The sequence below is a fragment of the Pogona vitticeps genome, chromosome 2 (assembly GCF_051106095.1).
Source record: "Pogona vitticeps strain Pit_001003342236 chromosome 2, PviZW2.1, whole genome shotgun sequence".
In the NCBI taxonomy this organism is placed as follows: Eukaryota; Metazoa; Chordata; class Lepidosauria; order Squamata; family Agamidae; genus Pogona; species Pogona vitticeps.
Genome location: NC_135784.1, coordinates 33,958,654 through 33,981,244, shown reverse-complemented (window position 1 = coordinate 33,981,244; position 22,591 = coordinate 33,958,654). Strand labels below are relative to the sequence as shown.

General features: G+C 43.5%; 1 protein-coding gene across 2 annotated transcripts in view; it reads right to left on the bottom strand.

The window, feature by feature from the left end:
• Window positions 1-14,322: 14,322 nt before the first annotated feature.
• CPNE9 (copine family member 9) overlaps window positions 14,323-22,591 on the bottom strand; it is a 58,837-nt gene continuing 50,568 nt past the window's right edge. For both annotated transcript variants that reach the window (XM_072989252.2, XM_078388780.1), the window contains 5 exons: window positions 21,178-21,305; window positions 19,689-19,791; window positions 16,288-16,345; window positions 15,896-15,969; window positions 14,323-14,887 (listed from right to left, as the gene is read on the bottom strand). In XM_072989252.2, the coding sequence (XP_072845353.1) occupies window positions 14,735-14,887; window positions 15,896-15,969; window positions 16,288-16,345; window positions 19,689-19,791; window positions 21,178-21,305 (516 nt within the window). In that variant the 3' untranslated portion in view covers window positions 14,323-14,734. The remainder of the gene's footprint in view (window positions 14,888-15,895; window positions 15,970-16,287; window positions 16,346-19,688; window positions 19,792-21,177; window positions 21,306-22,591) is intronic.

The window sequence follows — 22,591 nt, the reverse complement described above, 5'->3', positions numbered from 1 at the left end:
AAACAAAATAAGTGCAGTGGCACGATATACAACTTCTTTTTTTTTCTTTTTTGCTGCTGTCAGTAAGACTGGAAATTTCTATGGGGGAGCCATATTAGTCTGTTGCAGCAAAACCAAGAAAGAATTTTGTAAGGTTAGCCAAGTTTTATTTGGCACAAACTTTTGGGGATTGTCATTGACTTCAGATAAAACGTGTTGTCTTTCAGGTCCCACAAGAGTCTGTTGTTTTTGTAGAATACTGTAGTGGTACTGTATATCATGTGAAATCACTGTGGGGCAAGTACATGCTCTAGGCACTGGTTCTTAACCTTTGTTACTCAGATGTTTTTGGACTGCAGCTCCCAGAAGCCTTCACCATCTGCTCTGCTGGCTGAGGTTTCTGGGAGTTGCAGTTCAAAAACACCTGAGTAACAAAGGTTAAGAACCACTGCTCTAGAGCCTGGAACGTGGATATTTTAGAAACACCCCTCCTTGTACGACCTCCTGAACTGAGAGCTGGTGCAGATTTCCTAGGTTCAAGTATTGTACATTTATTGTTGTTCACCAAAAAGACCATAAAGTGGAACCTGCTACAATGTAGCTCTATTTTTTATGAAATTGCCACCCAAGGAAAGGATGTCATTGTATTCAAAAGAGGGAGAAAACATTCTCTATCTAAACATCGTTTTGCGGTCGCTATTTGGAATGATGTGTTTGGATTTGTGTGGTGATACAACTGCTTCATCATCATATTGGGTTTTGATTGGACAGGTTTTGATATGGTGCTTTTTCAAGCTGTGTCAATTTTTTTTGAGAAGCCGACCAAAGTGCTGATGAAAATAGATAGATAGATACCTTTTGGCATTGAAAAGAGACATTGGAGCCCAGCACCATATTGCAGCTGAGCTCTGTATCCTGTTCTGTCTTCACATACAGGAGGAGATGAGATTGATTGCATTCAGTGACCATTTTTAACACTAAAGAGTCTTGCGGCATATTAAAGACTAGAAAAGTTTATTTGGCGTAAACGTGGTTAGACTGCAGTGATGAGGAGAGCTGCAGTACAGTGAAGATTATGCCAAATCCTGTCTTCCTGTCTTTGCAAAGCAGAAAGCAAAAGTGTGCTGCTGAAGTGCCCCTAAGTGCTTAAAGCACTCTCTGGGCAGTTTACAATTTAATTATGCAGGCTACACATTTTCCCCCACCTCAGCAAACTCAATTTACCGAGCTCAGAAGGATAGAAGTGCTGAGTGAACCTCAAGCCGACTATCTGGGATCGAACCCGAATTGTGAGCATAGTTTTGGTCAGTAAAGTACTGTTGTTGTTGTTGTTTAGTCGTTTAGTCGTGTCCGACTCTTCGTGACCCCATGGACCAGAGCACACCAAGCCCTCCTGTCTTCCACTGCCTCCTTCGGTCAAAGTCATGTTGTTCGCTTTGATGACACTGTCCAACCATCTCGCCCTCTGTTGTCCCCTTCTCCTCCTGCCTTCACACTTTCCTAACATCAGGGTCTTTTCCAGGGAGTCTTCTCGTCTCCTGAGATGGCCAAAGTATTGGAGCCTCAGCTTCAGGATCTGTCCTTCCAGTGAGCACTCAGGCTTGATTTCCTTTTTATGGATAGGTTTGTTCTCCTTGCAGTCCAGGAGACTCTCAAGAGCCTCCTTCAGCACCACAGTTCAAAAGCATCAATTCTTCAGCGGTCAGCTTTCTTTATGGTCCAGTTCTCACTTCCATACATCACAACAGGGAAAACCATAGCTTTGACTATGCGTACTTTTGTCGGCAAGGTGATATCTCTGCTTTTTAAGCTGCTGTGTAGGTTTGTCATTGCTTTCCTCCCAAGAAGCAGGGGTCTTTTAATTTCATGGCTGCTGTCACCATCTGCAGTGATCATGGAGCCCAAGAAAGTAAAATCTGTCACTGCCTCCATATCTTCCTCTTCTATTTGCCAGGAAGTGATGGGACCAGTGGTCATGATCTTAGTTTTTTTGATGTTGAGCTTCAGACCGTTTTTGGCATTCTTCTCTTTCACCCTCATTACAAGGTTCTTTAATTCCTCCTCACTTTCTGCCATCAGAGTGGTATTATCTGCATATTGGAGATTGTTGATATTTCTTCCGGCAATCTTAATTCCGGTTTGGGATTCCTCCAGTCCATCTGTTGGAGCATTCTTTGGCACTGCCCTTCCTTGGGATTGGGATGTAGACTGATCTTTTCCGGTCCTCTGGCCACTGTTGAGTTTTCCAAACTTGCTGGCATATTGAATGTAGCACCTTAACAGCGTCCTCTTTTATGATTTTAAATAGTTCAACTGGAATGCCATCACCTCCACTGGCCTTGTTATTAGCCAAGCTTTCTAAGGCCCACTTGACTTCACTCTCCAGGATGTCTGGCTGAAGGCCAGCAACCACATTATCTGGGTTGTCCGGGATATACAAATCTTTCTGGTCTAATTCCTCTGTGTATTCTTGCCACCTCTTCTTGATGTCTTCTGCTTCTGTTATGTCCCTCCCATTTTTGTCCTTCATCATGTCCATCTTTGCACAAAATGTACTACAGTTTAACCACTGTGCCACGAGGCCCCTTTACAAGCCACAAGACTTTGTTTTTGTCACACAGAAAATTTTAGAAATGTATGCCTCTTTGCTTTTGCTATGGAATTTCCAGGAAGACAATAATATTAAATACCACCATATTAGACCAAGGTTGCTGGGATAAAGATGTATTTGCTTGTAGCTAATTCATTTCATTTATTTACTTAAACTATTTTTTTTACCCCACCTTTCTCCTAAATAAGGACCCGAGGTGGCTTACATCATTTAAAACACTATATTAAAAGCTGAAAATGTTCACATATTTAAAAATAAGTAAATATCATTATATTAAAAACGTTAGGTAAAAGCATTGTTAAAAACAACAAAAATGCAAACCATCCCATTTAAAAACTTCTCTTAGACAGCCAGTCACTAAGGAAAAGCCTCCCTGAAGAAGGAGGGAGAGAGAAGGCCTTCTCCCGTGTTCCCACCAAATGCACCTGTGAGGGTGGTGGAACCAAGAGCAAGGCTTCCCCTTATTATTTTAACGCCCAAACTGGCTCATAAAAGGAAATGCAGTCTTCGAGATAGTTTGGACTCAAACCTTTTAGGGCTTTATAGGTTAAAACCAATACAGTGGTGCCTCGCATAACGATGTTAATTGGTTCCATTAAAAACATTGTTATGTGAAAACATCGTTAAGTGAACCACCATTTCCCATAGGAATGCATTGAAAACCGGTTAATCCGTTCCAATAGGAGCCTATTCAATACATTTCAATGGTGAAAAAAAAATCACCAAAAATTCAAAAAGACTCAGAACGAAGCCAAATTACTTTAACGAAGGTTTTATTAGGTGCATTAACGATTCCAAGCATTTTAAACATTTTTAAACATTTTAGAATATTTTTAAAATAGCAAAAACAGGGCTGTCAAAAAAATGTTAAGCGAAACAGGGGACCTAAAACTGTCATTGTTAAGTGAAGCAAGGTCCCAAACATCGTTATGCGAAAATCCCCCATAGGAAACATCGTTAGGTGAGGTGGCAAAATTTCCAGCAAAGGCCATCGTTATGCGAATTCATCATTGAGCGAGGCACTCGTTAAGCGAGGCACCACTGTACTTTGAATTGTGCCCAGAAACAGCTTGACAGCCAGTGGAGCCGCCGTAACAGGGGCGTTATGTGATCCCTCTAACCAGCCCTGGTTAACAAACTGCTTGTTTTAGACCTGTTGAAGTTTCCAAACGCTTTCGAAAGGCAATCCCCCATAGAGCATATTACAGTAATCCAGCTGGGATGTAACTGAGGCATGTGTCACCATGGCAAGATCAGACCTGTCCAGGAACACGCGCAGCTTGTGCACTACGTTCTTGAGCTAAATCCATTGTTAGCCCCAACCAGCATTGTTAATATGTGCCATCGAGGTGCTTCTGGCTTCTGGCAACACTTAGTGACCTCCAGAAGGTCTATTGTTAACAGACCTATTCAGGGCTTGCAAATCCAAATCTGTGTCTTCCTTTTTTGAGTCAGTTCCTTTCATATTTGTCCTTCTCTTTTCTTACTGCTTTCTGCTTTGCCCAGCATTATTGTTCTTTTCCATTAAGTCACATCTTCTCAGGAGGTACTGAAAGTATAACAGGCTCAGTGTCACCATTTTTGTTTCCAATGAAAGTTCAGGCTTGATTTAATCTGGCATCAATTGCTTTTCTTTCTAATGGCCCCATAGTATCCCTAAAGCTGTCCTCCAACATCACATTTAAAACGAATCATTTTTACCCCAGTAAGCTTTCTATAATCTCCAGCTTTGTCATCTGTACATGGCAATTAGGAATACTGTAAGGTGGATAATCTCCAGCAAGGCATCCTTACACTCGAATATCTCCTCTCGTTCCTCTATAGCTGTGCTGCTTAAGTTTCAGTCTTCTTCAGATTTCTTGACTCTACTCTCCAAAAAGACTTAACTTATGGAATCCATGAGCTTTCCTAAATCATCACATAATCTGAGTGCAATTTATTCAATAGGTCTACTCTGGTTAAGAATGCACCCCATTATTTCTACTCCGAGAAATAGCTGTCACTTGTTTTTGTTGTTTAGTCGTTAAGTCGTGTCTGACTCTTCGTGACCCCCATGGACCAGAGCACGCCAGGCCCTCCTGTCTTCCACTGCCTCCCGGAGTTCGGTCAAAGTCATGTTGGTTGCGTCGGTGACACTGTCCAACCATCTCGTCCTCAGTCGTCCCCTTCTCCTCTTGCCTTCACACTTTCCCAACATCAGGGTCTTTTCCAGGGAGTCTTCTCATCTCATGAGGTGGCCAAAGTACTGGAGCCTCAGCTTCAGGATCTGTTCTTCCAGTGAGCACTCAGGGTTGATTTCAAATCTGTATGAAAATAGGGAAACTGAAATCTTTTCACTGCATTTCAAATATCCTGGTTATGAATATGATATGGCAGTTTTGGGCTCACAAGAAGCAAGTATAGTTTGGTGCAGCTAAATGAATCTAAGTATGGACCCATCAAACAGGAAGCAGTGCTAGCCTTAAAAAAATAGAATAATGGTTGGACTTTTCAAATCTACGGCATCATTAAAGGGAAAGTCTCCAAGAGGTGGCGCTGTGGCATTAACGAACTATATTAACGAATCGTAGTAGAGTTGTTGGAGTCTGAATAAGGAGTAGGTCCTCTACAGCAGGGAAGTGACAGCAGATGTAGCTCTGTTGTTCGCTGCTGACTTTTCATTAAGATTACACACTTCTCTCTCTCTGTAGAGTTTTCAACCCAAAAGCACTGTGCATTTGAGATTCCAAGCAGCAACTTCAAAGGAAGCAACCCTCTGTTACAAGCAAAGCAACGAGAATGGAGGATAGTCGATTCCTCAGAGATGCGAGAAAAAGTGGGTTGGCAGGAAGACAGGATCATTCCCAGCTTCAAGCTGCTGAGTGAATGCAGTCCAGCGATAAAGGAAACACAAATTATCATAGGATCTGGAAGGGACCTTAACATAAGAATGCAAGATTCCATGCAGAACATCAGATCAAGTCCATTTTCTCTGCTCATGCTCTTGGAAAGTTCTTCAATAGAGAATGGCGGAAACAATCATTTCTCATTTGTCCTCAGCATCTGGATATTGCAGATACATTGCCTCTGTACTTTCAGATGATGGTGGTGGGGATTTATTTTACTTAAGCTATATTCCATGCATCTGAGGAAGTGGTCTGCAGTTCACAAAAAATTATGCCAAATAAGATATCTTGATCTTCAAAGATTATGCCACGATCTTCTGCTTCAACAGATTAATATGGCCTGATGGAAGTTATAGCAACATCTGTGCATATGGTGCTTTACAGAATATAAGAGTATAGTTTACTGCCTCAAGGGGTTTACGCTGTAAAACCTGGAACAGGGAACATACTGTTATTCTTGTGCATAACTATTTTCATAGCACAATCACAGAATTCCCGTTCCTGGAGACATCTGATCTGGCCATGTTGACACATGCCTTCATTATATCCCGGCTGGATAATTGAAACACACTCTACATGGGGCTGCCTCTGAAAGTGTTGGGAAACTTCAGTGGATCCAAAATGCAGCACCAGATTGCTAAGTGGGACTGGCCACAGGGTTCACATAATAACCCCCCTGTTAAAGCCATTGTGGCTGCCATTCTGTATCTGGGCAGAATTAAAAGTGATGGTTCTAACCTTTAAAGTCCTAAATGGCTTTGGCCCAGGTTATCTCAAGGGCCACATCTTTCTTTATGAGCCTGCTCAAATGGTAAAATCATCAGGAGATGCCATCCTCTTGGTCCCGCCACATTCATAGGTGTGTTTGGTGGTGACACAAGAGAAGGCCTTGTTTGTTGCTGCTCCCAGACTTTGGAACTCCCTCCCACATGGGGCCAGGCTGGTCCCTTCTTTACTGTCCCGCAAGGAAGCAAAGACTTTTCTCTCCAAGCAAACTTTCCCTGAGTGAATGGTTGCTGAGTTGATTTTTTAAAATGGATTGTTGTACCTTATTGCATTGAATGTGTTTTGATGTTGCTTATGTTTTTTTGGGGGGGATTGTATTTATTAATTCTTTTAGTATTGTATACTCATTATTATTAGCTTAAGTACAGTTTTTTAATTAGTGTAAGCCGCCTTGGGTCCTTGTTAAGGTGAAAGGCAGATTTAAATACAGTAGTACAAATAATTTAAAAAAATAATAATAATTGTAGGACAGCATGTAATCTGGGGAGGGGAAATTGAAGCCAAGATTCCCATTGTGCCCAGCCTGCATGGCCCATGGTCAGGGATAATGGGAGCTGTAGTCCCACAACATCTGGAGCGCTACTGCTTCCCTACTTCTGCATTGTACAAATAGATGCATTTCTTCTTAAAACCAAATGTTCCATATCCTATGCTCATTTGGTCTGAATGCTCTGTGTTAGGGAGTAACAGTCTGAAACAAGACATGGTTAATTGATTAACCATCCACAGCATCCTCTGTCAGCAAAACATACGTACTATTTGATTGTCCAGAAAACCCAAAGGTCAGGCTGTAAGCACAGGACAGGGAATTATAATAACAACTGCATGCCACCAAGTTGATTATGAGTTACCGTAACCCTCCGAGAGTTTTCTAGGTATAAAGTGCTCAGAAATGGTTTACAAATCCCTTCTTGTGGTGCTGTAGTCCGTAAAAAGGGCAGGGCAAGTAACCCCATCAGTCAGACATGTTCCATATAATCTTCCCTGGCCCTTCTCCTGAACCCTGCCTCCACAGCCAGATATCCAACCCATTGATAAAAACTGACTGGTCACCATAACTAGAGGGGGAAAAAACCGCTGCATCTGTTTAATTTTTTTTTAAATACAGTCTCGATTCTGTGACCTTGGCTGTTGATTACACTGTTTCAGTTCTTCTAAGGCAGCTGCAGACTTGATTATTTTGAACATATGGTTAATATGACAGAGGATTTCAGGGGTTTAGGTATATGGCTGTGGAGCCAGAGGTTGGGGGGTTCACTTCCTTGCTGTGCATCCTGTGAGTAGAGCCAGCCTTTGTGGCCTTTGGCAAACCGCACAGACCCACAATCCCTCCAGAAGACGGGGAATGGTAGGCCATTTCTATTCTTCTCCTGAAAAGCCCTGAGAAGGGTCACCATAAGTCAGAGCAGATTCACATGTTTATTAGTATTAATCCTTCCTTTGGGAAAAATGTGTACGTATTGATAATGTATGAGCGGGCTATCAGGGTCTCTATTTTAATGGAACAGTGCATCCATTAGGAATCTGAGAATATACTGTCTTGTTGAACTCTCTCTGTGTGTACGTTTGTGTGTAAACACAGGTGGCCTTTACGGCATGGATAGAGTGTCTGTTTTGCATGCATAAAGTTGTGTATCCAGTCCCTGGCGTATCCAGATATGGCCTTGTGTGAAACTCTGGAGAGCAGTTGCCAGTCTGTGTAGGTGACACTAAGTTAGATGAACCAACAGTCAGGCTTTGGGTAAGGCAATTTCCTTGGTTCTGAAGAAGAAAAAGGAAGACTCGCGATGGCAATCTAGTGCTACCAAATACGTACTTTTCTGTAACTCCAGCCCTGCAAAAACAGGGAATGACGTCGTCATCTTCGTTTGAGCACGTCTGCTGTGGCATTGGGGCCCCTGAGCGAGCCAATTATTTTCATTAATCATAGAACCTTTATGAGGAGAGATCTATAATTATCACATGCTGTTCCCCCCCCCCAAAGTCCAATAGCAGCTGTGAGCTAAGCTAGGCTCTGCATTTCCCATTTCTAGCACATCTCGACTCAAAGGTTGAAAACCTGAGACTTTAAATAAAACAAGTAACCTGAAATGAGAAACAAGAGACTTGGTAGGTCAAACAAAGCTGTTTCTTTTTTTTTCACTTATTAAGTCTTTCCCTACAGCTCTCCTTGGGCTTTATGACAGGAATAGGGAGGTTTGACCCTTAGAGGATGATGGACTGCAACTCCCACTATCCCTCAGCATTAGGTATATTACCCAAAACTGGAGGGAATAACAATTTAAAAAAGAAAGAAACGTTTTTTGGCGGACCGCACGTTCCTTGTTCCTGCTTTATGGCCGCTCCATGCATTTAGCAAAACCGTAATTGAGCCCAACAGAATCTGCCGCCATGATTTTGATGGTCTTGAAAGTGATGCGTCCCTCTCCTGCAGTCTTTGATCTGGAAATGTGTCCCTGGACTTAGCAGCTGGTGAGAGAGGTCCCCCTCAACCAGCATTCCTAGACCTAGACCCCTCCAGATGCATGGACTGTAGCTCCCATTGCCCAGCCAGCTAAAGACGATGGGCGACTCTAGTCCGACTCATCTGAAGGGACTCAGGTGGAGGAAGGCTGGCTTATAATGTGAACTAGGCAGGGTGGGTTTGGTTTACAAGGGCCTTGTAAGGACTAAGATGAAATCTTTTATTGTTTTGACAACACATTAAATCAAATTGATTTAAATCATGATTTAAATTTTAAAAATCAGATTTTTTGATGATTTAAATAAAAAACCATTTAAAAATTTCAATTGTGATGTAAATCAATTTGATTAAAAAAGTAATTGATTTTTATCCACTCTCAAATTGGTTTCTCTCTCTCTCTCTCTCTCTCTCTCTCTCTCTCTCACACACACACACACACACACACACACACACACACACACACAAACCAGTGTGCCATATCATCATTCAAAGCAGGCAGGTTTTTGATCCTAAAGGTGCTCTTGGACTGCAGTTTTTAATCACACCTGGCTGGTCTAGCCATCCTGGTGAAGGATGGTGGAAACTGCAGTCCCAAGGGGTTTGTTTGTGTGAGAGGGTGAGCCGTGCTTCCTGTTGGAGTTTTTAAGCAGCTAGCGTGGCTAGTGTGTGTGTGCCTTGGCGTCTGCACCCTAGCCTGAGGTGCCGGATGGCACCGGTTGCCATGGAGCGAACGAGCTCCGGTTGCCATGAAGTTTGTTCAGAACATCCTGTCTCTCACCCAAAGTGGCCATTTGGGTGGTGATGACTCATACCAGGCAAAGAGGACCTGCCCCATCAAAAGGCAGGATTATGTGAATCATTGGTCCTTCCAAAGAGAGATTTGTGAATGGGAAGAAGAATGGAGGAGGACTCTCTGTGTCATAGCAGTATTTTCTTAGCTCTGTGCTTGTGACTGAGGGATGAGTCTCCCTGACCCAATGGCAGCAAAGCATTGACAGCCGTTACAAGTGTAATTCAGTCTTTTTTTTAAAAAAAATATTATAAATTCCACAACCAACAAATTGACATTTTCCTATGATATGATGCAGTGATAACCATTGACAAAGATGTGTGAGTTTGGAAACGTTACATCTAGGACTTCAGCACTCAGAATTTCCCCTATGACCATAGTGCCTGGATCGCTCAGTGGCCAGAGGTTGGGAGTTCGATTCCCCACTGTGCCTCCTTTACAGGGGCTGGACTTGATAATCCGTCTTCCAGCTCTGCAGTTCCAAGATTATTATGAGGTTTGGGGAGCTGTAGTTCAATGAAGTAATTTCCCATGCTCTGAATCCTGTGTACATCTAGTGGAATTTACTCCCAGGTAAGTACCCAATTGCAGACTGAAGGAAAAAATCTAAGTAACTACATAGAACCTACATGTTCAAAAGAAGTATAACTCTGAAGACTAGTTGCTAGGTACAGAAAAAAGAAAGGAAGAAGAAATACATAGAGCAGATGTGTCAAACTCGAGGCCTGCGGGCCGAATCCAGCCCACTGGGCCATTTCATGTGGCCCTCGCTGTGTTGCCTTCTACTGTGCAATACACAATACACAGATACTTACTTGGTCACCCATAATGCTCTGCAAGGATGCCGGGAATCTGCCCAGTGGGACTTCTAATTCCAAGCAGCGAAGGGTCAGAAAGTGGTAGTTGAATGAGAAGGATTATATTTAATATGATAAAGATTAGATGCATTTATTTATACAGTTTTACAGATACAACCGGCCCTTTGAGGGCAACCATAATGCTGATGTGGCCCAAGAAGAAATAGAGTTTTACACTTCTGACATAGAGATGATACCCTTTTAAATATATTGTTTGTGGACTTCCTGGAGGCATCAGGCTGCCAGCCAAAATGTATTGTTGATCTACAAGGGCCGTTGGTAGAACTAAGATGAAGTCCTTTATTGTTTTGACAACACAGTTTTCAAGGTAGATTTTTAAGGATCCTTTAATTCTTATTTTTTTGAGATGCAGTAAAAGAGATTTGGGGATCATTGGGTCTTAGCCTTATGATACAGGATGAGTAGCAACTTTTTCTTCTGTTGAAAGGGCAGTGTGAGGTAAAGACAATGTTTCTTTTGATAGACGACCTCCAGGTTTTCAATAGCTGGTAATAAATACCGTTTTCTAAAGCGTTCTGCGGTGACAGTTCTGATTTTCCTTTGCTGCCAAGTGGGCTAGAAACATCTTTCCCACATTATCTGTCAATGTAGTTGCAATTCCCAAGATATATTGTATTACCTCAGGTACAGTTCTTGTGGATATAAGGCTGCGGGGTGTGTGTGTGTGTGTGCGCGCACATTTCACACACTCCCTTCCCGCCAGCACCCTCAGCCCTACTGGCTGCAGTATTTCCAAAAAAGGTAACTTTCTTCTTCTGCTGTGAAAAACAGCAGCTCAGCTCAGAGGGGAACAAGAACATTCAAGGATGTGTGGCAGATGGTATCATTGGCTCTGCCAGTCGAAAAGTCCTGGTGTTTTGATCCTGTGAGCCTTGGCTCTATGATAGCACTTCTGCGTATCAGACGTTGTCGTGCCAAAGCTACTATTCTGAAACCTGGATAAATGGGACAAGAGGATCAAGCAGCAGAAAGGGCAAAGCTGTATGCTGGAAAAGAGTTAAGGGCAGAGAGGTAGGGAATGGAGGGGTTGTAAAGAAACGGGGAGTAGGAGAGGCACAGCCATACAGTGGTGAAATTTCCAAAGAAATAACCATGTTAGTCTGTCCCAGCATGTTGGCAAAAGTGCCACTGTATTTCTCTCCCTTCCCCCCCCCCCCCCTTGTTTCCCATATTTAATTTTCCCAAGATAGTGCCATTCTTTCCTTATTTGGATCCACCTAGGCTAAGTTTATTTACAGTTGTCTTCCGGGATCATCACACGTTTATGTGCCTTTCCAGTAAAGGAATATATGAAGTGAAAAGAAGGAGTTCACATCTGGAAAAGGAGAGTTTCACAATCATGACAATAAGCAGTAGTTGAAAGCTAACTTGGGGGGGGGGTCCTGTAATGTCCTATAAACACTGGGCCCTCGTTTAGCTGGCTGAGGGAGCTTCCTTTCAAAGATTTGCTGAAGCAAGGAATTGGGGATCAGGAAGCGGCTTCGGCGTCATCTTGATCACCAGCCTCCCCAGTCGAGGTTGCCATCGGTGCCTTCTATGCAGGTCAAAGGGCTGGCACTGCCCATTCCATCTGTTCGACAAATTAGAATGTCTCCCAGGAAGCAAGCAAGCCTCTTTGTAAGTGAACGGGTGCTTCCTGGACTAAAAGTCAAAGGCAGTTCAAAGGCAGGGAAGGGATAACGGATGGGCCTTTGAAGTGGCATTACTGCTGCCTGGGTTGGCCTTCCCGCCGGTTTTGGAACAAGCCCGGGCATCCTGCCAGCTGCTGCAGCAGCATGTTTTATTCACCGCGGTCCAGGCCTGCGCCTTCCTTTCACGAGGAGCAAAGATAAAGTAGGCCACACCACCCTGCAGTGGGAGTAGTGTCTCTTTTTCCATCTGTTTTGCTGGCTTTCAGCAACTGCGCTTTACAGGTTGGGCTGCTGCTTCTGTTGTACGTGTGAAAAACCCCACCAGAGAGACTAGAGGGTCTAGGGCTGGACAGCTGCTACAAGAGTAAAAATAGTCTCCTTCGTTGACATAAAATATTGTGATCTGAAGGCAAGGGTGGGTAATACCTTTATTGGACCCCTAAAATATCACAGACATTAGTTTTGACCCAATACAGGTCTTCATCAGGCTGGACACCAGAGAGCTGCGGGTGGTGTAGGAAAAACAGAAATCCCACAACTCATAGTCAAATGGCCTTGCTAGCTTCTTTCAAAATGAGCAGGTACAGGGTTCCTCAGATGGTGCTGATTGGGATGCCTATCCCAGTCTCGTTAGACAAAGGCTTGCCAGTCATCTGGCATTCCTCCTCATACCCCATCACCCTATTCTGAAATACAGGGTTTGTTTTTGGTTGGGGGGGGGGGTAGAAGCACACAGAAACTTGGCAACTGCTATATTGGAGAAGTTGGTATAAAATTTAGTCTGCACACTAGGTGATTCCAGTTGCAGCCAAATTAACAGTTTTACCTAGTGATTGAATTAAAACGTAACCCTCAGTTCCCAATCATGCTTGGGCAATGTTTAATGTCTGTGCTTGGCTGCAGACATAGTGCTGTAGTTGGCTATTCAGGGTATCTCCTATAGTCTGACACGAAAAATCAGGGTTTCTCCCATCCACCAGCCAGGTTAAACATTTTTCTCTGAACTAAAGTGGAAAAGAACGCAGTGGGCCTTGGTTGCCATTTCTGGGGTGTCTTTGGGCAGACAGAATATTTGATCTGAAAACTCCAGACCTGTGAGGACCAGTTATTTCAAGGATTTTGCATGGCTGGGAAAAGAGGGCCAAAAGTCGTTTGCAAGTCACCAGTTCAGAAGTCTGGAAAGAGGGATCCCAATCCCAGCAAAACAGGATGGTGCAAAGAAAGAGAAGGGGTTGCACAGAAGAAGAAGAAAGAAAAAATGGGGTGGCAGAGAAAGAAAAGAGGGGAGCAGAGAAAAGCTGTGGCAGGTCAGGCGGATGCAGAAAAAAAGGGTAAAAAGAGAACATATGATATCAAAAAGATAGAGCAATGTGTGGAGAAAACAAAGGAGGGAAAAAATTGTGACTTCATCCCCTTTTGATTCTGCCCCTGCCCTGCTGCCCGTGAAGTTGATTTCTAAGGCAGTGGTTTCCAACCTTGGGTAACCCAAGTGTTCTTGGACTGCAACTCCCAGAATCCCCAGCCAACACAGCTAGGGGTGAAGGCTTCTGGGAGTTGCAGTCCAAGAACATTTGGGTTTCCCAAGGTTAGGAACCACTGCTCTAGAGGGATGCAACATTCACCGGTGTCATAGGATTGTCAAAGTATACTACTGGAAGGAATCCGAAAGGTCATTCAGTCTAACCCCTTCAGAAGCAAGAAACGGACAGCTGAAGCATCCTTGACAGGTGGTTGTTTAAAAATGTCCATTTCAATCTAGTATAAAACAACTCTTACTACCAGGAAGTTCTTCCTAATACTTAATTGAAATTTCAAATCCATTTGTTTGGATGCTACCTAGCGGAGCTGTAGAAAACAAACTTGCTTTATCTTCTGCTGTGAGTGTCTCTCAAATATTGGAAAGCAGCTATAACGTCACTTCTCAGTCCTCTTCATCCGCAGTTAACATACCCAGGGCTTTCAACCATTCCTCATAAAACTTGATTTTTCAGATTGTTCACCACCTCGGCTGCCTTTCTCTAGAATTGCTCGAGCTTGTCTGAAACTGCGGTGCCCAGAACTGAACACAACAGTTCAGGCAAGGCCTAAGCAAAGCTACATCTCAGAGGAGCACTATTCCTGTTCGTATATGAACACATAACGTCAGCACAAATGAATCTGAGGACTACAACTGTGCTAACGCATAGCCAGGATCTAAGCCGATCCCTGTGTGGGAGACATAGTGTGAGGCTGTAGGAGGCAACAATCGAGTCACATAACAATGAGCCAGTGTCAATAAAATGAAACCGGTGCAAAAGGTCCTGGGACAGGATAATTTATTATCAGTAATCAGGCAGAAATAGAGTAAAATGGCACCTTATGTAGCAGATCTGGCCTGAAGGAAATCGTGCTCCAGGACCCCAAGAAGATACCTGCTTCCTTCTGAGCCCCCTTCTGGTCCATGGCCCTTGCCAGGGCTGCTTTGTGAAATCATCTCTTCAAGATACTGGGTGGGTTCATGGTTTTGTGCTGTTGTCTCTTATCCCATGTGCAAAGCATGGAATTTCTTGCCCATCTCTCTACAGAGATGCCTGTTCTCCCCCTACCCCAACAACTCAGCCAGCTCCACATGTGAGTGTGGGAACAGCCAGCATTGCCAGTTTGGTAGGAGTCCTCCCAGTCCCAGCTGGAGCAGAAAATCTGATCGACTCAGGCTGCACAGAGGATGGAGCTACTGTTTATTAGCATTGAGAGGCTTGATGTCCCGGGCCTTCATGTAGGAGAGAAGCTGCTCAGGGATTTCAGCTAAGACGTCCTTGGCCAGGCGTGCCATGCTCAATACGTGGTTCCCCGAATGGTCCACATAGTCCCGGAATGGTACAAACTGCAACAGGGAAAACACAGGAAGGTAAAAAAGGCAGAGGAGGGACAGATGGACTACAATTCTTCAAATCCCTGAGTCAGTGTGGCTAGGAATTCTGGGAGGTACAGTCCAAAAAAGTAACTTTATAGGCTTCGGGATGCTCAAGTCAGATTCCCATGTCTTCATCCATTTTGGCATCAATGGTGTTGGAGAACTGACAGGAGTAACCTACCCTTCCTGGCTCAAGTCCATATGGACAGGTGTTGGAGAGCTGAATCCACACCTGTGGATCTTGATCTCGTCTCCATCACCTTTCAAATATGTTGTTGTTGGGGTCAATTCCATTTAAAATCCTGCAGTGGTTTTTCCTCTCCCCCCCCCCATTTATTCACCTCTTTCATACTTGCATGTGATCAAAGTAAGCAAAAGAGATTTGAACTGAAAGATCGAGCTCCAAAGCCATTGGTAGATCTCACTTTTGCAAGAGGTGAGATGTAGGTCCATTAAGAGTAGAAGAGGATGACATTTCACATGCCCATTCAACTTGGGCAAAATCTTCCAGGTTGTTCCACATAATCCTAACTACACACATAGTCAAACATTAGGAGAGAGGGTACAGTTTCATATTTCACCTGTAAGGCTAAATACAGCTTTCTTTCATTCTGTTTTTTTTTTTAAAGAAAACCTCACTTTTTACCTTTGGCTGGGCATAAGATGCATAGAGGTGTTTCCTTATATAAGAAATATAAGAAACATCTCACAGATGTTTGTTTCAAGGTAAGCAGAGGACTAATGGGGGCTGATCAGACAGAAATGCCTGCCCTTGCTCCCTTTACTACTACAATCAGGAGCCTGGTGATGAGCTACCTGTAGAAGGCCTCTATAAAGTTAAGGCACCAGTTGACAAACAATGGTAAATGGCAGGACCCAGAGGAAAGAGGAATCCAGGGCTAGCACCTTCTTCTATAGGACTTCCCATCATCAAGACCAAAAAGAAAACGGGCCAGAGATGTCTCTGCAAGGAGTTACCTGCACAATGTCTCTCTCGGCGTATCGCCCCCTGGAAGAGACCCGCACTTCATCTCCATCCAGCTCTTCCATAGCTGAGGATGATATGACAATAAGTAAGAACATCTGCCAGTCCAAACCAAGTATGAAAAATAACTCAAAGTATTTGTTCCTATAGACCTCCCAGCTCTGGGATGTGCTTCTGGGAGACCGATGTAGCTCAGAGCAGCCGAGCGGTCTTGCGTTGTGTTTTGGCTCACAGGTCAGGTGTGCAGAATCGTCTGCTTGCTCGGCTGTTCTGACCCCCCCCCCCCCCGCAAATTACGTTTCCTAATGCATCAGACTAGTTGATGTGCTTCATCACATACAATTGCTGGCCGGCTATCGCTCATCTACCTGCGGGCAACACTTACCTCCAAATTCCGCAGGGCCTACTCCCACAATGATGATGGACATAGGCAAAGAAGAGGCCTGTAAGGAGAGTGTTGTTGTCTTAGGTGCAGCCTGCACAGTGCCTCGCTGGCACTCTGCACATCTGTCCCAAGTCAGAGTTGAATTTCCCACAGGTCAAACTCAACACCTCCCAGGCCATGGTGCAAATGACTGAAGATGGGCAAAATTGTTTTTGGCCACTTGACACTGTATATCCTCCATCAAGCACCTCTCCCTTTCAGTAGTAATAAAATCACAATATGAATAAAGAGGTAACAAGTTATTTCTCTTTCATGATACAGTGGTGCCTCGCTAGACAGTTACCCCGCATGACAGTTTTTTCGCTAGACATTGTCTTTTTGCAATCACTATAGTGATTCGCAAAACAGTGATTCCTATGGAGGAATTTTGCTGGACAATGTTTGGTCCCTGCTTCGCAAACTGATTTTCGCTAGACGACAATTTTGACAGCTTCCTCTGCGCTTGCAAAACAGGTGTTTTCGGGTCCTAAGCTTCGCAAGACAGCGATTTAAACAGCTGATCGGTGGTTCACAAAGCGGCTTTCCTATGGCCGATTTTTGCTAGACAACAACGATTCTTCCCCATTGGAACGCATTAAACAGGTTTCAACGCATTCCAATGGGGGAAATGCTTTTCGCTAGACAATGATTTCGCTAAACAGTGATTTCAGTGGAACGGATTATCGTCTAGCGAGGCACCACTGTACTCCAAATCAACTACCCTAGAATTCATCCAGATTGGAACTGCCTTGTAGCCCCATATGCTACTTCTTCGTGATTCACAGCAATACCACTGGCTCTGAGAATCTGCACATCCAGTTTTTATTCGGTGCCCCTATCTACACAGAAGATGGAAACTGCAACATTTCCTCATAGTGCCTCAACCCTCTCGCCGTCTTCTTCCTTTGTGAGTCTCTTTGCTCCTTTGACTCCCTTGTTTATTGTCATCCCTTATCTATCCCCTTCCTGCACTGGTACGAAAATCTTCCCAAAATCTAGTTTTTGAGAAAAATTAGTATTTCTTTTTGTTGTGTGTGTCTGTTCATTGCAAGTCTTGTTTGTTTTTTAATGCAGTGCATCTAGGGCTGAAATAATACATTCTTTGCAGTCTACCAGGTTAGCGCTGAATTTAATAGCAGTAGAAAACATATCCACCACGGTGCACTGACAAAAGCAAACTCTGCCACTTTAACTCCAATCTTCCATTAGGCAAACTTTTTTCTACACTTTGAAACGAGTTGTGAGATCAATTTCACAGATGTTGGGGGTGGGGGGATCCAATACGTGATGCTCTGTAATGATAGAAACACCACTAGATGAACCAGACTAAAGAGCTGAGAATTAAGCCACTTTATTCTTTGCTGTCTCGTTGCAGAATTAAACATAAGAAGGAAATGTATATTGTTACTCCTGCTTCAGAAGATCATTGACGTGGGAAGCAAGAGAGGCTAGATATTCCCAGAGTTCACATCACTACAAATGTCATAAACTAGATGCTGATCAAAAGTCTGCTAATATATCTGTCAAAAGTCTGCAATACCAAGAGCATGCTCCTTTTATTATTATTATTATTATTATTATTATTATTATTATTATTATTATTATTATTATTATTATTATTATTATTATTATTGTTATTGTTGTTGTTGTTGTTGTTGTTGTTGTTGTTGTTGTTGTTGTTGTTGTTGTTAACAACAACAACAACAACAACAACAACAACAAAACACTACTACTACTACTACTACTACTACTACTACTACTACTACTACTACTACTACTACTACTAATAATAATAATAATAATAATAATAATAATAATAATAATAATAATAATAATGCACCATTGAGTCAAATCTGACTTATGACGACCCTTTCCAAGTTTTTCTAGGTAGAGAATACTCAGAACCGGCTTACTGTTCCCTATTTCTGGGGGTGCCCTGGGACTGTGCAGCTTGCTCAGGTGGGATTCAAACTCCCAGCTGTGGCTCCAAAGCCAGATGCCTAACTCACTGAGCTGGCTAGCATGGCAACTAACATGACAGACAACAACAACAAACCAACATACAATACTGAACAAAAAGAAGAACCAGAAAAAATTCAGCCAAAATTGGTATAAGCAAAACATTGCCTTTGATATTGGAGAAAAAAGTGATAGGAAGTCTGCGGGATTCAAAGTGGGAGAAATGCCAGTCTAGACAAGCCTTCAGTCTTCCAAGTGATTAAGCCACACATAACATTCTGTTTCTTGTTTCCTAATTTGATCAGGAAACCCTTAGCCTTGAACATGTCATTATATCATGGGAAGGTGACGTAGCAATGGCCATTTCTGTTAAGAATACAACTGTGGCATGGATGTCTGTCTGTCTCTCTGAGTTCACGCACCATGCACATCTTGTTTTGAAGCCTGCGTATCCTTCAAGAAGTGTTGTCTTGAAAATAAGATACACACACTTTGTTACCAAGCAGAAATCCTTATTTCTGAAGGTTGTTCTCCCTCAGGCTGCTGCCAAAATTTGGCAGCGTGCCTCCAGAGAATATGTTAAGCTTAGAGGCTGGCAGCCACAGCCTGAAGCTCTTACAAATAAGCCCATATACTTTGGCTAAAGGGATGATGTCTCTAACTTTATAGCTTAATGTGCATTTAGTCCACTGAGGTTGCTTACCTGTCCTGGCAGTAGAACTGAGGATCATATTTTATCCTCATATTCATTCTGTCATTCCAAAGGCTATGACTGTATAAACAGGAAGATCCAAATGTGGACCAGGCCACAGCATAATAATAATAATTATGGTTGTTGTGGGTTTTTCGGGCTTCGGGCTTCTCGGCCACAGAGACTGGCGAAACGTTAGGAAAAACCACCTTCAGAACACGGTCAAGAAGCCCGAAGAACCCACAACAACCATTAGATCCCGGCCGTGAAAGCCTTCGCGAATACAATAATAATTATGCACAGTAGGTCTGCAGAGGAGTGAGTGACCGGACACAATATGGAAAGAAAGCATGGTGTTTCTCTTACATTTATGGAAGGTAGTATGGTTAACGGATAGTGTTCAGACTTGACCTGCCTACCCGATGACTCAGTAGGATGAGCTGGTACCTCTTCGGTCCTGTTGCCCCCCTCCCAGTGTTTAATGCCTGCACCATGGCCAGATGTAATTGTAAATGGGTGGGAGGAAAGGTCATGCAGGGTGCTTTGTTCTAGGTCAGCTTCGTGAATGGGGAGATTACAGATCCACCCAATAGGGCATTTAAGGTCCTGTCTGGAAGGGGTGAGTCACCAGGTCTCCACATCCTTCCCCAAGTTTAGACGCTGATCCTATTCTCCCACAGCACCTCCCTGAAAGGAGAAAGGTCAGACTCACGCTGACAATTGCTTCCTTGGTCTGCAGCATGTCGGAGATGACACCATCCGTGATGATGAGAAGGACATAATATTGAGACCCATCGGTAACCTCGGCAGCCAAACTGGGAAAGAAGAAGAGCAGAGACCCAGTCAAAACATCCTTTATTTAAATAAGAACGTAGGAGGGTGTTTTATACAGAGTGAGACCAATTCTTCTGTCTAGCTCAGAATGGCCAACAATGACTGGCAGCTGTTCTCCAGGATGAATTCTACCAGGTGAGGCCAGACATTGACCTTGTGGCCTCCAGCACGGAAAACTTGCGCCCTGCCCATGAGCCACCTTCTGGCCTCTCACTGTTTATTGTTCACTTGATTGCATCCACGTTAACTACTGTGGCAAACATAGCGTGGTCTCGTCACAGGGGTAAAATGGGAGCCAGGGTGAGACCATAAACACATGGTCCAGCTCCCATACAATTTGGCTAGTATAGCCCATGGTAGGAAGTAAGGAGAGTTACACTCTAGCAGCATTCAAAGGGATGCATATTTATTTATTTCAAATATTTTATCTCACTTTTCTCCTTAAAAAAGGCCCCAAGGTGACTTACTTCATTAAAAAGATAATATTTAAAAGCTAAAAACAGTAAGCATAGACATATTTAAAACAGAATTAAATATTATGTGAAAAATGGTGAATAAAATCAATACTAAAACACATTAAAAAAAAACAGAGCACAACAACCCATTAAAAACAAAACCCTCTCGGAACACTCGTCACTGAGGGGAAACTTGCTTGAAGAGAAAGGTCTTCATCCACTTGCAGAAGGACAACAAAGATGGGGGCAGCTTTGCCTCCTGTGGGAGGAAGTTCCAGAGCCTGGCAGCAGCAACAGAGAAGGGCCTCTCCCAGGTCCCCAATGATCCCCAACTTTGAGATTTCCCTCACCTCCTCTATTCCTGGGTTCCATGGTCCAAATTCTGCTCTGAGAACTCTGAGTTTGAAAAAGTGACCTTTTTTGGCTACTGCCCCCCAGCGTCCTCCAGGTATCATGGGCCCTCCATGTTGAATGGGGAATTTGGGGAGTTGCAGTCCTCAAAAAAACCACCTTTTTCAAGCTCTGCAAGTAAGGCAGTGAAGCCATGCCTGCTGATTAGGAATAATTATGTGCCATCAAGTCGATTCCAACTGATGGCAACCCTTTTCAGAGTTTTCTAATTACAGAGTACTTAAAAGTGGTTTTTTAATTCCCTTCTTCTGGAGTCCTCTGTGACTGTGTAGCTTGCCCAAGGGTACATAGGCTGGCTCTTCACTCACTGGGCTATTTACTGTGATACTTTAAAAGCGGAAATGATGGAGCCATACTGGGCTATTTTGGAGGCAACTTTCACGAGTCTGGATGTAAGACAATGGGCTCTTGGCAATCTCAGTGCTATCAGAGTAAAAACTTAGTACCCTGAGCTTTTTAGAGGCAGAAGAGAAGAAAGATTTCCTGCAAACTGTCACTTACCGGGCAACTTGGTTGATGACAGGTGCAAAATTGGTTGGTCCATATAACTGTACAGTACGCAAGCTCTGGAAATATGATTCCAGGACTCCCTCAATGCCTTCACAGTTGGGGTTCTCCAGGTTGTTGTTCTGTAAAGAGGATGGTTCAGTTTAGCAAGAGCATGAGTGTGTGATTCTTTACCGATTCCTTAGCAGGTGACTACTTGCATATTTGCAATTTCTTCAGAAGTTGGAAGACTAGAATTTCTTTTTAAAAATAATCCTGGAGATTCTATCTAAGAACCTGCCACACAAGTTCCAATGCACAAATTAGTAGATACCTGCATCAATGGCTAGAACCCCTCAGAGGTAAATTCTGTATGACAGGTACTGCCTACCAGATTAACCCCTTCAGCCACGAACACCAGCATAGTCCAAAAGTTCATGCATCAACCAACCAACCAACCAACCAACCAACCAACCAACCAACCAACCAACCAACCAACCAACCAACCAACCAACCAACCAACCAACCAACCAACCCAACCCAACCCAACCCAACCCAAACCACCCACCCACCAACCCTCCCACCCACCCACCCACCCACCAACCAACCAACCAACCAACCAACCAACCAACCAACCAACCAACCAACCAACCAACCAACCAACCAACCAACCAGACTTCACTGCCTGATTAGTTTTGCAAAACAAGCTGCTCCTGCTAGACATCTCAACAAGAATATATCACATTCACAACTATATATTATTGATGGGAGAATCTATTTCCCCTCCTGCAGCCACTGTGATGAACATAGCTAAGTCAAGAGAAAAAAGAGGAGCCTCACCAGGGCCTTCATGGCATTTGGCTGATACCACCATTGTCTCTCCTGCCACTGCAAAACACGCTGACCTTTTTACACTGAACAGCTTGCCCAGAAACACCAACTCTTGCACTCTACGTGCACTCACAATAACTGGTATTTTTCCTGATGTCAAGACAATGCAAGGCTTGAACTGACATCAGCAATGACAAAGTGAAATACCCTGTATGTGTGTGAGTGTGTGTGTTCGTGTTTTAAAAGTTTCCAACAGGAGTTTTTTGGTTGGTTGGTTCACTTTGCACTCAACAGAGTTCCCACTCCAAGAACATTGCTGGTTATACCTTTGAGCCTCAGTTCTCTGTAACGTAACACATACTCGCAAACAAATTTGCATCACAGGAGACAGCTAACCCGTTTGTATTAAGAGGATGTGTAAAGACAGCTGATTTCCAACAAGTAATTTAGGAGAAGGCCACTCACTGGCAAGATTTCCCATGAATTTCACATTTCTGTATTAATCTACTGTAAAACACACACATTAAACAGTGAACATCCCATCATGCCACCCCCTCAGAGAAGCCAAGGCAATGGCAGCGAGGCTGGGCTGCCTCTG